The following is a 14,901-nucleotide window of genomic DNA, read 5'->3' as shown; positions in this document are numbered from 1 at the left end:
CAGTTCAGGTTGAAACAGCTTCAGAAATGTGGTAATCCAACTGTATGATCATTTAGGAGGATGCAGTTTGTAGAGAATGACCAAGATTTTCTTATATCATCAAAAGTGACGTGTGTGTGTGTTTCTCTCAGCTCCGGTGTCCTCTGTCCATCTGGTCTCTGAGTGTCTGTCCCATGGAGAGAAGAGGGTGTCCTGCTCCTCTGATGGAGGGGACAGTCCTCAGTACAGCTGGACTCTGGATGGACACTCAGTGACAGACGCTGAGCTCCTCTCTGGAAATAATGAGACTAACATCATCACTCTGAAACAAGACGTCTCAGGACATCTGGTCTGCTCAGTCAGGAATCACATCAGTAGTGTCTCCAGAGAAGAGATGATCTCTACCTGTGGTGAGTGACAACATGATGAGGAATAACTTGTTCATCATGTTGGTGTCATAACATCAGTCATAAATTATCTTTCTTTGTTCATAGGCTTCATATTCATTAACTGCACTTCTAATGGGACACACATATCAGAGTGGGTGTTTGAAGCCAATAACACACTGTGTATTAAACCAACTACTGCCCCTACCACTGTCCCAGACACTTGTTTAGGTAAGGAGACTGTCATAGTGTCAAATAAACCCTCCAATCAAACTTTCACCAGTGATGAACCATGGTACATTAGTCGGTGAAAACTTACTCAGTAAAATGAAAACTCTCCTGTCACAGCTTCAACCCGACATGTGATGTTTGTGTCTCTGAACAGGTCACGTCTCCTTGGTCCTACCTGCTTTGAAAGCAGCTGTGGTAATTCTCTTGTTCATTGGGATTCCCGTCTATTTTGCCTGGAAGAAAAAGAAACAAGGAAAGGATGAAGACTCTGCTGTCCCACAAACACTGGAATCTCCAGAGAACTCTGTTATGATGGTTGAAATGAGAAGTTCAGCGTCTTAAAACAACAACAACTGGCGTCACATTTCACCTGCTGTGATTTGTGTCTTCATGGGTGTGAAAAAATAGGGTTTAGAGTGAAACTCTGCTCCTGTTTCTATTCTTCATCGGACCCTGATTACAGCTTAGCATCTTTCTATAAATTCCCTTAAATATTTCTCAGTGTTTTCTGCATTTTTGTCACTGAATGGAATAAATGTCATTAATTCAACAGCCATGAGGCCCCAGGTTCAGATCCCCCTACGTCCATGGTACCTCCTCCTCCTCCTGCTGCTGCTGCTGAACTGTGCTATTGCTCGACTGCTTCTTATTTTGATTTGTTACCTTCCTTGTTATTGAGACGTGTGGACTTATGAGTTCTGTTTATGTCAGTAGTGGTAGAAGGTGTGGACTATAGGTGACATTGTGATACCCTCTACACCGCCTCACATAGGTAACCTTTTGTTTATACACACTAGGATTATTGGTCGGTGCCACTGATGTACTTTTGATTTTACTTTCTTTTGTAGATAGATAGACAGTTAGACCTTTTGTTTGTTGCCTTCAACTTGGAGAAGTTCATTAGCCAGGTCTAGTTTCGTTATATTGCTTTCATTTATTTGACACAACCACGTGGTCCAGTCCTTCCCCACTGTGTATGCTTCAAGCAGGTTTTCAGTTACCTTTGTATTGAAATAAATCCTGTTAAGTTTGCCTTACATCCAGACTCCACTTCCGTGATTGTCCTGTGTCCGTTCCTAAATTCCCCTCGACCCATCATTGATGGACCAATGAATTCTAAAAGAAAACGTCAGGACATCTGTCCAAGAGCTAAAATGTCACAACTTATTGCCTTTTACATATAAAAACACATGAATAAATGAGAGAGAGAGCATCAAATAAACACACAAGCGTTTAGAAATACAACCGTCTTTATTGGCACGGGAAGTTAACAACAGGCAAAAGTGCTCACATGCTGCAGGTTAATTGTACATTAGCTCCCTCTTCTTCTCCGCTGACTCCCACACTCGATGGAGGACAATCTGAAGTGCAGTTGTGAGCAGTGTGCGGACCTCCTCCTTCATCATCTCGGAGTCTAACGCAGGGGTGTCAAACATGTGGCCCGGGGGCCAAAACCGACCCACCAATAAAAAAGACTCAATAAAGAGTAGCTGCTGTTCCTGATGTGTCCACCAGGGGGTCGCACTGTTTTACTAAAGAGAGTCATGGACGTAACATGCCACTGAGAGCCAGTGGGTGGCAGCAATGTGCAGAAATGTGCACTTTTTTACTTAAGAGATCTCAGGTTGTGTTATTTACAGGATATTTTTAGTTAGTGATCCAGCCAGATCAAATTAGGCTGCATGTGGCCCCCTTGGAGGAGTTTGACACCCCTGGTCTAATGGCACGGACAGTATCTTCCAGTCAGGAGGCCGCCACGTCACCGCCGCGCTGACTCCACCCACCACGCCACTTCATTACATTGACACAAGCACACAGAGTGACAGCAAAGCTAGCCTTCTTCCCTTTACTCCGTTTAATATGTAAAAGGGCCAGTTCATTAATACAATGACATTTTCTCTATCTTTATTTTATGTTTTTGTGATCGTTTATTCAGGAAAATGAGCCAATATTACATATCAATGAGGTGCACCTCTTGGATTGCAAGTTCATTTCAAAGCCATGTGTTCAGTGTAAAGAGACTCAGATGTTGTTCTTTTTTAAATAAATCAGGGTGAAGAAAACAAGGAGGAGGATGGGTGGGTGGGTGAATGGATCAACAAAACACAAAACACATTTTAACAGACCAGCCAATATTATTTTGAAGCGTGATCAGATTTACACACAAGTCAACACAAGAGAAGAGACAAAGAGGACCCAATCTAATGAATTAAACTGAGATATTATACTTTGGTACTCTGGAACATGAGCCAATATTACATATCAGTGAGGTGCACCTCTAGGATTACAAGTTTATTTCGAGGCCAAGTTTGAGTCCATCTGTTCAGAGCTGTTTCCATCAGTGTAAAGACACTCAGGTGTGGTTCAGTTCCTCGTTTAGTTTTTAAAAATCAGGAATTTGTCTTGGTCTGATCTTCACAACACATGTTTGTGGAAGTGTATGATGGCAACAGACAAAGGAGCTTTCTGAGGAGCTCAGAAGAAGAGTTGTTGTTGAAAAAGGTTCTAAAATCATCTCTAAAGAGTTTGGAACCCACAAATAATCCCCAGTCAGACAGATTGAAGACGACTGTTCCCCTCCACAGGAGTGGTCCACCAACAAAGATCACTCCATAATAGTCTGAGACGTCCCAAAGGAACCATGGGGAACTTCTTAGCAGCTAAAGGCCTCTCTCACATTGGCTAATGTTGATGTTGATGAATCCACTGAACAACCATGGTGTGATGGACAAAGACACATCATGTGGACAAGACAGAAGACTATTGGGACAATATTTAGTGGACAGATGAGACCAAAGTAGAATAGTTTGGTTTTAAATAAGAGGCCTCATGTTTGGAGATGAAATATCAGAACCTCATCTCTCCATGAAACATGGGGGGTGCTAATGTCCCGGTTTGGGCCTGTTCTGCTGCAACATCATTCAGTGGCGGTTCTACATTGAATTACGCCCCGGGCGAGACCCCCTCCGAGCACCAAGACTAAACCAATTCACCTTGGTGACCACATAATCGTTTTGTATTACCTATTTTTATTTGGCCATTTCACACAATTCATAAAAACAAAAACGTGCAGGAGTTATAGGCCTGTATTTATAATATTCTGAATGAAATGTGCCTTATATGGAAGAAAGTCAAGGTGTGACTGACTTTAGCCCTTTTATACAGTGGATTCCCCCCCGTCCGTCACCTTCTCAGGGGCGCCTGCAGCTGCAGGGGGCGACAATTTGCCAATATCCCCACACAGATATGACAGATGATAGAAAACCATGCAGCGGCGTAGATGTATTTGTTTATTTTTGCTCGTGCCGCCCCCCTGGTGTCATGAAAAAGCTTTGCTGAATAGATAAATGTTTTGCTTAGTATCTGGCTTGTCAACCATGTTGAGAGTCGTGGCAGGTTCTTTGGACGTTGAAAATACTGTGTGAGGTGAGTTAACGACCAAGTTATGTTCACGTCCTTTTTTCTGCCTCTCTATGTTCAGTGTTTGTTAAACCTGTTCTTCTGAAGGTGATCAGTAAAAGGAGACGTTCCAGACTGTTCAGTGTAGGATGCATCGGCTGCATGCTGATGTCTTAGAAATGTCAGCTGTCAGTGTCAGAATGAGGGATGTTTCCTTCTCTACCACTCAGTCCATCACACATGAAGGCCCACTTGTTGTACTGTAGGCTAAACGAGGTAGAAAACATCAGTTCCTCTTCTCAGCACCACAAAGATACAACATCCTGCTCAGTCAAGTTTTCACGCGTTCTCCTCTGAGGCTGATCGCTAACAAGACACTCTGCCTTCGGTTGAGAGCAGGGTACATAGGTTTGTCTTTGGTCATGAGCAACAGGACTAATAATACTGTAGGGAAATGGACATAGAAGGTCTTCCTATATTTAGTTTTTTACAGCTGTAATGTGGTGTTGTTTTAACGTTTATAACCATATTTATAGAGAGCATTAGTCAGACAACAGCAAAGGTTGTTCCAGTGTTTTCTGTTCTGTCACAAAGTTCACTTTACTGTAATACTCATGTTTTCAACATGACTGCAGTTAAAATGATAACACCTCAGAGAAGAAGGTGCTTTGTGGGTTTCCTTCTTCAGCTCAGTCGTTGTCACTTCCTTTTATTTACCCCTCCACATACAGGATTTAAAAGGTTTTTCTCCTGAGGCTGATCAGTAAACGGGAGACATTTCAAAATGTTTTTTGTTTGATACACCTTCATGATGGTGTCTTAGAAATATCAGCTGTCAGTCTCAGAAGGAGGGATGCTTCATTTAGTCCATCACAAAGAAAGACCCACTTGTTGAACTGTGGACTAAAAAAAAGGAAGAAAGTTGATACTGCTTCCTTTTCTTTTTTCTTCATGTTACGAGAAGTTCGCCGCAACGTCCTGCCCATTTCACACACTCTCCTCTGAGGCTGATCGCTACCACAACACACTGCTTTCTGTTCAGAGCAGGGTACGTAGGTTTGATTTTGGGAGGAATTCGATAAAGTTTGAAAGCTGCTGAGTGAGTCAACAGAGTCTGAACAGAGAGGAGACATGGAAGCTGTGGTTGGACTGTTGCTGATGATACTTGGAGTCTCTCATGGTGAGATATTCATGTGGTACTTTATTAAGGTTTATAAAGATGGTTTAGTGGATCAGTGAAATGTTGAACTTCTAAATAAAATATCAAATACCATAATAACAGAATCAGTTAAATGATGATGAAATAAAGCCAGAACATGTTAAAGGTTCACTGACTATAACTGATCTAGTAGCTGCATTAATTCATCAATATTTGTGATGGAAGACTTGTGACCAGCTTAACTGGTTCTGAAAGGAGGTTTGAAAGTCTCACACGTTCATCAAACAGTTTGATTGAGGACAATGAAGATGACGTGATAGTCTTTTATACAAACGGCTTTAGTTTCTTCCGTGATCTTTTTGATGTTTTTAATGTTGTCGTTGTAATAGCTGACATGTAAAACACTGACAGAGTTTCTTTAGACTATCTGGTGGATAGATCAGCTACATTCCCACGGTGTAACTCTGCTGCTGCATTATTGTGCTTCATGTGTCCTTGAGCCTCTATAACTTTGTTGAGTAAAACAAAACCAGTGACAGATATAATGCCTTCTATGGCCTTGTTCCAACACTTCCTTGTAGCTTCATACTGCCTACCCACTCTGAGCGACATATTCACAGCTCTTATTTTTATTGGTTGCACTACTGCTCCAGATTATTCTACATTATTTATAATTTTATTCACATTTATTCAAAACATGAACCAACAGACAATTTGGTCGGTTTAACTGAGTTTGACACACACAGGTTTGTAATTACTGGTTGAAATCAACTCATCTAAAAACTCCTTTTAAAAGATTAATGCTGTTAAATGAATCACAACAGTTTTACAGTCACAGACCCGTGAAATGCTCAGCAGCAGGAATACATGCTTGTTTGCTTGTTTAGTCTGAGAGAGAAAAACCCCACTAAGTCTGTTTTAGGTCAATGCATGTGATGGAAATATTGCAACGATTCTGCTTTGTAGCGGTAGAAATGAAATGCTCTCAATGTTTTAATTCACAGGTGGAGAAACGTACTGTGATGGCAGACAGAGTGGAGCTCAGTGTTATGGAGCTTTGGGAGGAACTGTGGTCATCAGGCTGATGGACAACGCCTCAGAAATATTTAGATGGGAATGGAGAAAGGGAACATCAGTAATATTAAGATGGAGAAACAAAAAGATTATAACTAATAACATAGAAGACAGATCTCTCTTTAATCCCAGTAATGGAACATTTAGGATCAATGACCTGAGCAGGAATGACAGTGGTCAATATAATCTTACAATCAATAATTCAACTGGATCAGCATTACCAGAACAGACTCTACAGTTGTTTATTCAAGGTAAATGACCTTTTTCTACTCCGGGGAAATTAAGTCATATCGATGTATAACAATCTTACATTTTCACTGATTTGTGTAGCTACAAATATATCTTACATTCACTTGCCAGTTCATTAGGTACACTAGTGAAACACATATAACAGTCCTGCACTGAATCCTCCTTCATGACTGTTGTAATGTTCAGTTCAGGTTGAAACAGCTTCAGAAATGTGGTAATTCAACTGTATGATCATTTAGGAGGATGCAGTTTGTAGAGAATGACCAAGATTTTCTTATATCATCAAAAGTGACGTGTGTGTGTGTGTTTCTCTCAGCTCCGGTGTCCTCTGTCCATCTGGTCTCTGAGTGTCTGTCCCATGGAGAGAAGAGGGTGTCCTGCTCCTCTGATGGAGGGGACAGTCCTCAGTACAGCTGGACTCTGGATGGACGCTCAGTGACAGACGCTGAGCTCCTCTCTGGAAATAATGAGACTAACATCATCACTCTGAAACAAGACGTCTCAGGACATCTGGTCTGCTCAGTCAGGAATCACATCAGTGGTGTCTCCAGAGAAGAGATGATCTCTACCTGTGGTGAGTGACAACATGATGAGAAATAACTTGTTCATCATGTTGGTGTCATAAATGATCTTTGTTTGTTCATTGGCTTCATATTCATTAACTGCATTTCCAATGGGACACACATATCAGAGTGGGTGTTTGAAGCCACTAACACACTGTGTATTAAACCAACTACTGCCCCTACCACTGTCCCAGACACTAGTTTAGGTAAGGAGACTGTCATAGTGTCAAATAAACCCTCCAATCAAACTTTGACCAGTGATGAACCATGGTACATTAGAAGGTGAAAACTTACTCAGTAAAATGAAAACTCTCCTGTCACAGCTTCAACCTGACATGTGATGTTTGTGTCTCTGAACAGGTCACGTCTCCTTGGTCCTACCTGCTTTGAAAGCAGCTGTGGTAATTCTCTTGTTCATTGGGATTCCCGTCTATTTTGCCTGGAAGAAAAAGAAACAAGGAAAAGATGAAGACTCTGCTGTCCTACAAACACTGGAATCTCCAGAGAACTCTGTTATGATGGTTGAAATGAGAAGTTCAGCGTCTTAAAACAACAACTGGCGTCACATTTCACCTGCTGTGATTTGTGTCTTCATGGGTGTGAAAAAATAGGGTTTAGAGTGAAACTCTGCTCCTGTTTCTATTCTTCATCGGACCCTGATTACAGCTTGGCATCTTTCTATAAATTCCCTCAAATATTTCTCAGTGTTTTCTGCATTTTTATCACTGAATGGAATAAATGTCATTAATTCAACAACCATGAGGCCCCAGGTTCAGATCCCCCTACGTCCATGGTACCTCCTCCTCCTCCTGCTGCTGCTGCTGAACTGTGCTATTGCTCGACTGCTTCTTATTTTGATTTGTTACCTTCCTTGTTATTGAGACGTGTGGACTTATGAGTTCTGTTTATGTCAGTAGTGGTAGAAGGTGTGGACTATAGGTGAGACTGTGATACCCTCTACACCGCCTCACATAGGTAACCTTTTGTTTATACACACTAGGATTATTGGTTGGTGCCACTGATGTACTTTTGATTATACTTTCTTTTGTAGATAAATAGACAGTTAGACCTTTTGTTTGTTGCCTTCAACTTGGAGAAGTTCATTAGCCAGGTCTAGTTTCGTTATATTGCTTTCATTTATTTGACACAACCACGTGGTCCAGTCCTTCCCCACTGTGTATGCTTCAAGCAGGTTTTCAGTTACCTTTGTATTGAAATAAATCCTGTTAAGTTTGCCTTACATCCAGACTCCACTTCCGTGATTGTCCTGTGTCCGTTCCTAAATTCCCCTCGACCCATCATTGATGGACCAGTGAATTCTAAAAGAAAACGTCAGGACATCTGTCCAAGAGCTAAAATGTCACAACTTTTTGCATTTTACATATAAAAACACATGAATAAATGAGAGAGAGAGAGCATCAAATAAACACACAAGCGTTTAGAAATACAACCGTCTTTATTGGCACGGGAAGTTAACAACAGGCAAAAGTGCTCACATGCTGCAGGTTAATTGTACATTAGCTCCCTCTTCTTCTCCGCTGACTCCCACACTCGATGGAGGACAATCTGAAGTGCAGTTGTGAGCAGTGCGCGGACCTCCTCCTTCATCATCTCGGAGTCTAACGCAGGGGTGTCAAACATGTGGCCCGGGGGCCAAAACAGGCCCACCAATAAAAAAGACTCAATAAAGAGTAGCTGCTGTTCCTGATGTGTCCACCAGGGGGTCGCACTGTTTTACTAAAGAGAGTCATGGACGTTACATGCCACTGAGAGCCAGTGGGTGGCAGCAATGTGCAGAAATGTGCACTTTTTTACTTAAGAGATCTCAGGTTGTGTTATTTACAGGATATTTTTAGTTAGTGATCCATCCAGATCAAATTAGGCTGCATGTGGCCCCCTTGGAGGAGTTTGACAGCCCTGGTCTAATGGCACGGACAGTATCTTCCAGTCAGGAGGCCGCCACGTCACCGCCGCGCTGACTCTGCCCACCACGCCACTTCATTACATTGACACAAGCACACAGAGTGACAGCAAAGCTAGCCTTCTTCCCTGTACTCCGTTTAATATGTAAAAGGGCCAGTTCATTAATACAATGACATTTTCTCTATCTTTATTTTATGTTTTTGTGATCGTTTATTCAGGAAAATGAGCCAATATTACATATCAATGAGGTGCACCTCTTGGATTGCAAGTTCATTTCAAAGCCATGTGTTCAGTGTAAAGAGACTCAGATGTTGTTCTTTTTTAAATAAATCAGGGTGAAGAAAACAAGGAGGAGGATGGGTGGGTGGGTGAATGGATCAACAAAACACAAAACACATTTTAACAGACCAGCCAATATTATTTTGAAGCGTGATCAGATTTACACACAAGTCAACACAAGAGATGAGACAAAGAGGACCCAATCTAATGAATTAAACTGAGATATTATACTTTGGTACTCTGGAACATGAGCAATATTACACATCAGTGAGGTGCACCTCTAGAATTACAAGTCAATGTCAAGGCCAAGTTTGAGTCCATCTGTTCAGAAGTGTTTCCATGAGTGTAAAGACACTCAGGTGTGGTTCAGTTCCTGGTTTAGTTTAAATAAATCAGGGATTTGTCTCGGTCTGATCTTCACAACACATGTTTGTGGAAGTGTATGATGGCAACGGACAAAGGAGCTTTCTGAGGACCTCAGGAAAAGAGTTGTTGTTGAAAAAGGTTCTAAAATCATCTCTAAAGAGTTTGGAACCCACAAATAATCCCCAGTCAGACAGATTGAAGACGACTGTTCCCCTCCACAGGAGTGGTCCACCAACAAAGATCACTCCGTAATAGTCTGAGAGGTCCCAGAGGAACCCAGGGGAACTTCTAAGCAGCTAAAGGCCTCTCTCACATTGGCTAATGTTGATGTTGATGAATCCACTGCACAACCATGGTGTGATGGACAAAGACACATCATATGGACAAGACAGAAGACTGTTGGGACAATGTTTAGTGGACAGATGAGACCAAAGTAGAATAGTTTGGTTTAAATAAGAGGCGTCATGTTTGGAGATGAAACATCAGAACCTCATCTCTCCATGAAACATGGGGGGTGCTAATGTCCCGGTTTGGGCCTGTTCTGCTGCAACATCATTCAGTGGCGGTTCTACATTGAATTACGCCCCGGGCGAGACCCCCTCCGAGCACCAAGACTAAACCAATTCACCTTGGTGACCACATAATCGTTTTGTATTACCTATTTTTATTTGGCCATTTCACACAATTCATAAAAACAAAAACGTGCAGGAGTTATAGGCCTGTATTTATAATATTCTGAATGAAATGTGCCTTATATGGAAGAAAGTCAAGGTGTGACTGACTTTAGCCCTTTTATACAGTGGATTCCCCCCCGTCCGTCACCTTCTCAGGGGCGCCTGCAGCTGCAGGGGGCGACAATTTGCCAATATCCCCACACAGATATGACAGATGATAGAAAACCATGCAGCGGCGTAGATGTATTTGTTTATTTTTGCTCGTGCCGCCCCCCTGGTGTCATGAAAAAGCTTTGCTGAATAGATAAATGTTTTGCTTAGTATCTGGCTTGTCAACCATGTTGAGAGTCGTGGCAGGTTCTTTGGACGTTGAAAATACTGTGTGAGGTGAGTTAACGACCAAGTTATGTTCACGTCCTTTTTTCTGCCTCTCTATGTTCAGTGTTTGTTAAACCTGTTCTTCTGAAGGTGATCAGTAAAAGGAGACGTTTCAGACTGTTCAGTGTAGGATGCATCGGCTGCATGCTGATGTCTTAGAAATGTCAGCTGTCAGTGTCAGAATGAGGGATGTTTCCTTCTCTACCACTCAGTCCATCACACATGAAGGCCCACTTGTTGTACTGTAGGCTAAAAGAGGTAGAAAACATCAGTTCCTCTTCTCAGCACCACAAAGATACAACATCCTGCTCAGTCAAGTTTTCACGCGTTCTCCTCTGAGGCTGATCGCTAACAAGACACTCTGCCTTCGGTTGAGAGCAGGGTACATAGGTTTGTCTTTGGTCATGAGCAACAGGACTAATAATACTGTAGGGAAATGGACATAGAAGGTCTTCCTATATTTAGTTTTTTACAGCTGTAATGTGGTGTTGTTTTAACGTTTATAACCATATTTATGGAGAGCATTAGTCAGACAACAGCAAAGGTTGTTCCAGTGTTTTCTGTTCTGTCACAAAGTTCACTTTACTGTAATACTCATGTTTTCAACATGACTGCAGTTAAAATGATAACACCTCAGAGAAGAAGGTGCTTTGTGGGTTTCCTTCTTCAGCTCAGTCGTTGTCACTTCCTTTTATTTACCCCTCCACATACAGGATTTAAAAGGTTTTTCTCCTGAGGCTGATCAGTAAACGGGAGACATTTCAAAATGTTTTTTGTTTGATACACCTTCATGATGGTGTCTTAGAAATATCAGCTGTCAGTCTCAGAAGGAGGGATGCTTCATTTAGTCCATCACAAAGAAAGACCCACTTGTTGAACTGTGGACTAAAAAAAAGGAAGAAAGTTGATACTGCTTCCTTTTCTTTTTTCTTCATGTTACGAGAAGTTCGCCGCAACGTCCTGCCCATTTCACACACTCTCCTCTGAGGCTGATCGCTACCACAACACACTGCTTTCTGTTCAGAGCAGGGTACGTAGGTTTGATTTTGGGAGGAATTCGATAAAGTTTGAAAGCTGCTGAGTGAGTCAACAGAGTCTGAACAGAGAGGAGACATGGAAGCTGTGGTTGGACTGTTGCTGATGATACTTGGAGTCTCTCATGGTGAGATATTCATGTGGTACTTTATTAAGGTTTATAAAGATGGTTTAGTGGATCAGTGAAATGTTGAACTTCTAAATAAAACTGAAAAAATATCAAATACCATAACAACAGAATCAGTTTGATTAAATAAAGCCAGAACATGTTAAAGGTTCACTGACTATAGCTGATCTAGTAGCTGCATTAATTCATCAGTATTTGTGATGGAAGACTTGTGACCAGCTTAACTGGTTCTGAAAGGAGGTTTGAAAGTCTCACACGTTCATCAAACAGTTTGACTGAGGACAATGAAGATGACGTGATAGTCTTTTATACACACGGCTTTAGTTTCTTCCGTGATCTTTTTGATGTTTTTAATGTTGTCGTTGTAATAGCTGACATGTAAAACACTGACAGAGTTTCTTTAGACTATCTGGTGGATAGATCAGCTACATTCCCACGGTGTAACTCTGCTGTTGCGTTGTGCTTCATGTGTCCTTGAGCCTCTATAACTTTGTTGAGTAAAACTGATGAACAAAACCAGTGACAGATATAATGCCTTCTATGGCCTTGTTCCAACACTTCCTTGTAGCTTCATACTGCCTACCCACTCTGAGCGAAATATTCACAGCTCTTATTTTTATTGGTTGCACTACTGCTCCAGATTATTCTACATTATTTATAATTGTATTCACATTTATTCACAATATGAACCAACAGATAATTTGGTGGGTTTAACTCAGTTTGACACACACAGGTTTGTAATTACTGGTTGAATTCATCTAAAAACTCCTTTTAAAAGATTGATGCTGTTAAATGAATCACAACAGTTTTACAGTCACAGACCCGTGAAATGCTCGGCAGCAGGAATACATGCTTGTTTGCTTGTTTAGTCTGAGAGAGAAAAGCCCACTAAGTCTGTTTTAGGTCAATGCATGTGATGGAAATATTGCAACGATTCTGCTTTGTAGCGGTAGAAATGAAATGCTCTCAATGTTTTAATTCACAGGTGGAGAAACTTACTGTGATGGCAGACAGAGTGGAGCTCAGTGTTATGGAGCTTTGGGAGGAACTGTGGTCATCAGGCTGATGGACAACGCCTCAGAAATAAAAAGCTTTGACTGGGAAAAGGGATCATCAGTAATATTAAGATGTAGAAACAAAATGATTCTAACTAATATCATAAAAGACAGATCTCTCTTTAATCCCAGTGATGGAACATTTAGGATCAATGACCTGAGCAGGAATGACAGTGGTCAATATCGTCTTAGAATCTATGATTCAAATGGAAAAGAATTACCAGAACAGACTCTACAGTTGTTTATTCAAGGTAAGTTACCTTTTTCTACTCGGGGAAATTAAGTCATATCGATGTATAACAATCTTACATTTTCATTGATTTGTGTAGCTACAAATATATCTTACACTCACTTGCCAGTTCATTAGGTACACTAGTGAAACAAATATAACAGTCCTGCACTGAATCCTCCTTCATGACTGTTATAATGTTCAGTTCAGGTTGAAACAGCTTCAGAAATGTGGTAATTCAACTGTATGATCATTTAGGAGGATGTAGTTTGTAGAGAATGACCAAGACTTTCTTATATCATCAAAAGTGATGTGTGTGTGTGTGTTTCTCTCAGCTCCGGTGTCCTCTGTCCATCTGGTCTCTGAGTGTCTGTCCCATGGAGAGAAGAGGGTGTCCTGCTCCTCTGATGGAGGGGACAGTCCTCAGTACAGCTGGACTGTGGATGGACACTCAGTGACAGACGCTGAGCTCCTCTGTGGAAATAATGAGACTCAAAACATCACTCTGAAACAAGATGTCTCAGGACATCTGGTCTGCTCAGTCAGGAATCACATCAGTGGTGTCTCCAGAGAAGAGATGATCTCTACCTGTGGTGAGTGACAACATGATGAGAAATAACTTGTTCATCATGTTGGTGTCATAACATCAGCCATAAATGATCTTTGTTTCTTCTCATATTCATTAACTGCGTTTCCAATGGGACACACATATCAGAGTGGGTGTTTGAAGCCACTAACACACTGTGTATTAAACCAACTACTGCCCCTACCACTGCCCCAGACAATAGTTTAGGTAAGGAGACTGTCATAGTGTCAAATAAACCCTCCAATCAAACTTTCACCAGTGATGAACCATGGTACATTAGTCGGTGAAAACTTACTCAGTAAAATGAAAACTCTCCTGTCACAGCTTCAACCCGACATGTGATGTTTGTGTCTCTGAACAGGTCACGTCCCCTTGGTCCTACCTGCTTTGAAAGCAGCTGTGGTAATTCTCTTGTTCATTGGGATTCCCGTCTATTTTGCCTGGAAGAAAAAGAAACAAGGAAAGGATGAAGACTCTGCTGTCCCACAAACACTGGAATCTCCAGAGAACTCTGTTATGATGGTTGAAATGAGAAGTTCAGCGTCTTAAAACAACAACAACTGGCGTCACATTTCACCTGCTGTGATTTGTGTCTTCATGGGTGTGAAAAAATAGGGTTTAGAGTGAAACTCTGCTCCTGTTTCTATTCTTCATCGGACCCTGATTACAGCTTAGCATCTTTCTATAAATTCCCTTAAATATTTCTCAGTGTTTTCTGCATTTTTATCACTGAATGGAATAAATGTCATTAATTCAACAGCCATGAGGCCCCAGGTTCAGATCCCCCTACGTCCATGGTACCTCCTCCTCCTCCCCCTGCTGCTGCTGAACTGTGCTATTGCTCGACTGCTTCTTATTTTGATTTGTTACCTTCCTTGTTATTGAGACGTGTGGACTTATGAGTTCTGTTTATGTCAGTAGTGGTAGAAGGTGTGGACTATAGGTGAGATTGTGATACCCTCTACACCGCCTCACATAGGTAACCTTTTGTTTATACACACTAGGATTAGTGGTTGGTGCCACTGATGTACTTTTGATTATACTTTCTTTTGGAGATAGATAGACAGTTAGACCTTTTGTTTGTTGCCTTCAACTTGGAGAAGTTCATTAGCCAGGTCTAGTTTTGTTATATTGCTTTCATTTATTTGACACAACCACGTGGTCCAGTCCTTCCCCACTGTGTATGCTTCAAGCAGGTTTTCAGTTACC

The 14,901-nt window shown here is 41.5% G+C and overlaps 2 protein-coding genes across 2 annotated transcripts; both read left to right on the top strand.

The window, feature by feature from the left end:
• Window positions 1-5,126: 5,126 nt before the first annotated feature.
• Window positions 5,127-7,059, top strand: LOC311491881 (uncharacterized protein; the record flags this gene model as incomplete). The annotated part of the gene is made up of 3 exons (XM_084549941.1): window positions 5,127-5,175; window positions 6,159-6,479; window positions 6,794-7,059. 3 exons carry the CDS (start codon window positions 5,127-5,129, stop codon window positions 7,057-7,059), a joined length of 636 nt encoding a protein of 211 aa, XP_084406067.1.
• Window positions 7,060-11,773: 4,714 nt separating this feature from the next.
• LOC311488130 (T-cell surface antigen CD2-like) lies at window positions 11,774-14,696 on the top strand (the record flags this gene model as incomplete). Its single annotated transcript, XM_084544642.1, has 4 exons — window positions 11,774-11,822; window positions 12,808-13,128; window positions 13,442-13,699; window positions 14,054-14,696. 4 exons carry the CDS (start codon window positions 11,774-11,776, stop codon window positions 14,239-14,241), a joined length of 816 nt encoding a protein of 271 aa, XP_084400768.1. The 3' UTR covers window positions 14,242-14,696.
• Window positions 14,697-14,901: the final 205 nt, after the last annotated feature.

This window comes from Chelon labrosus, assembly GCF_963514085.1.
Source record: "Chelon labrosus genome assembly, chromosome: 1".
Lineage (NCBI taxonomy): Eukaryota > Metazoa > Chordata > Actinopteri > Mugiliformes > Mugilidae > Chelon > Chelon labrosus.
Note: the sequence above shows the minus strand (reverse complement) of the source record. Positions and strands in the feature narration are given on the sequence as shown.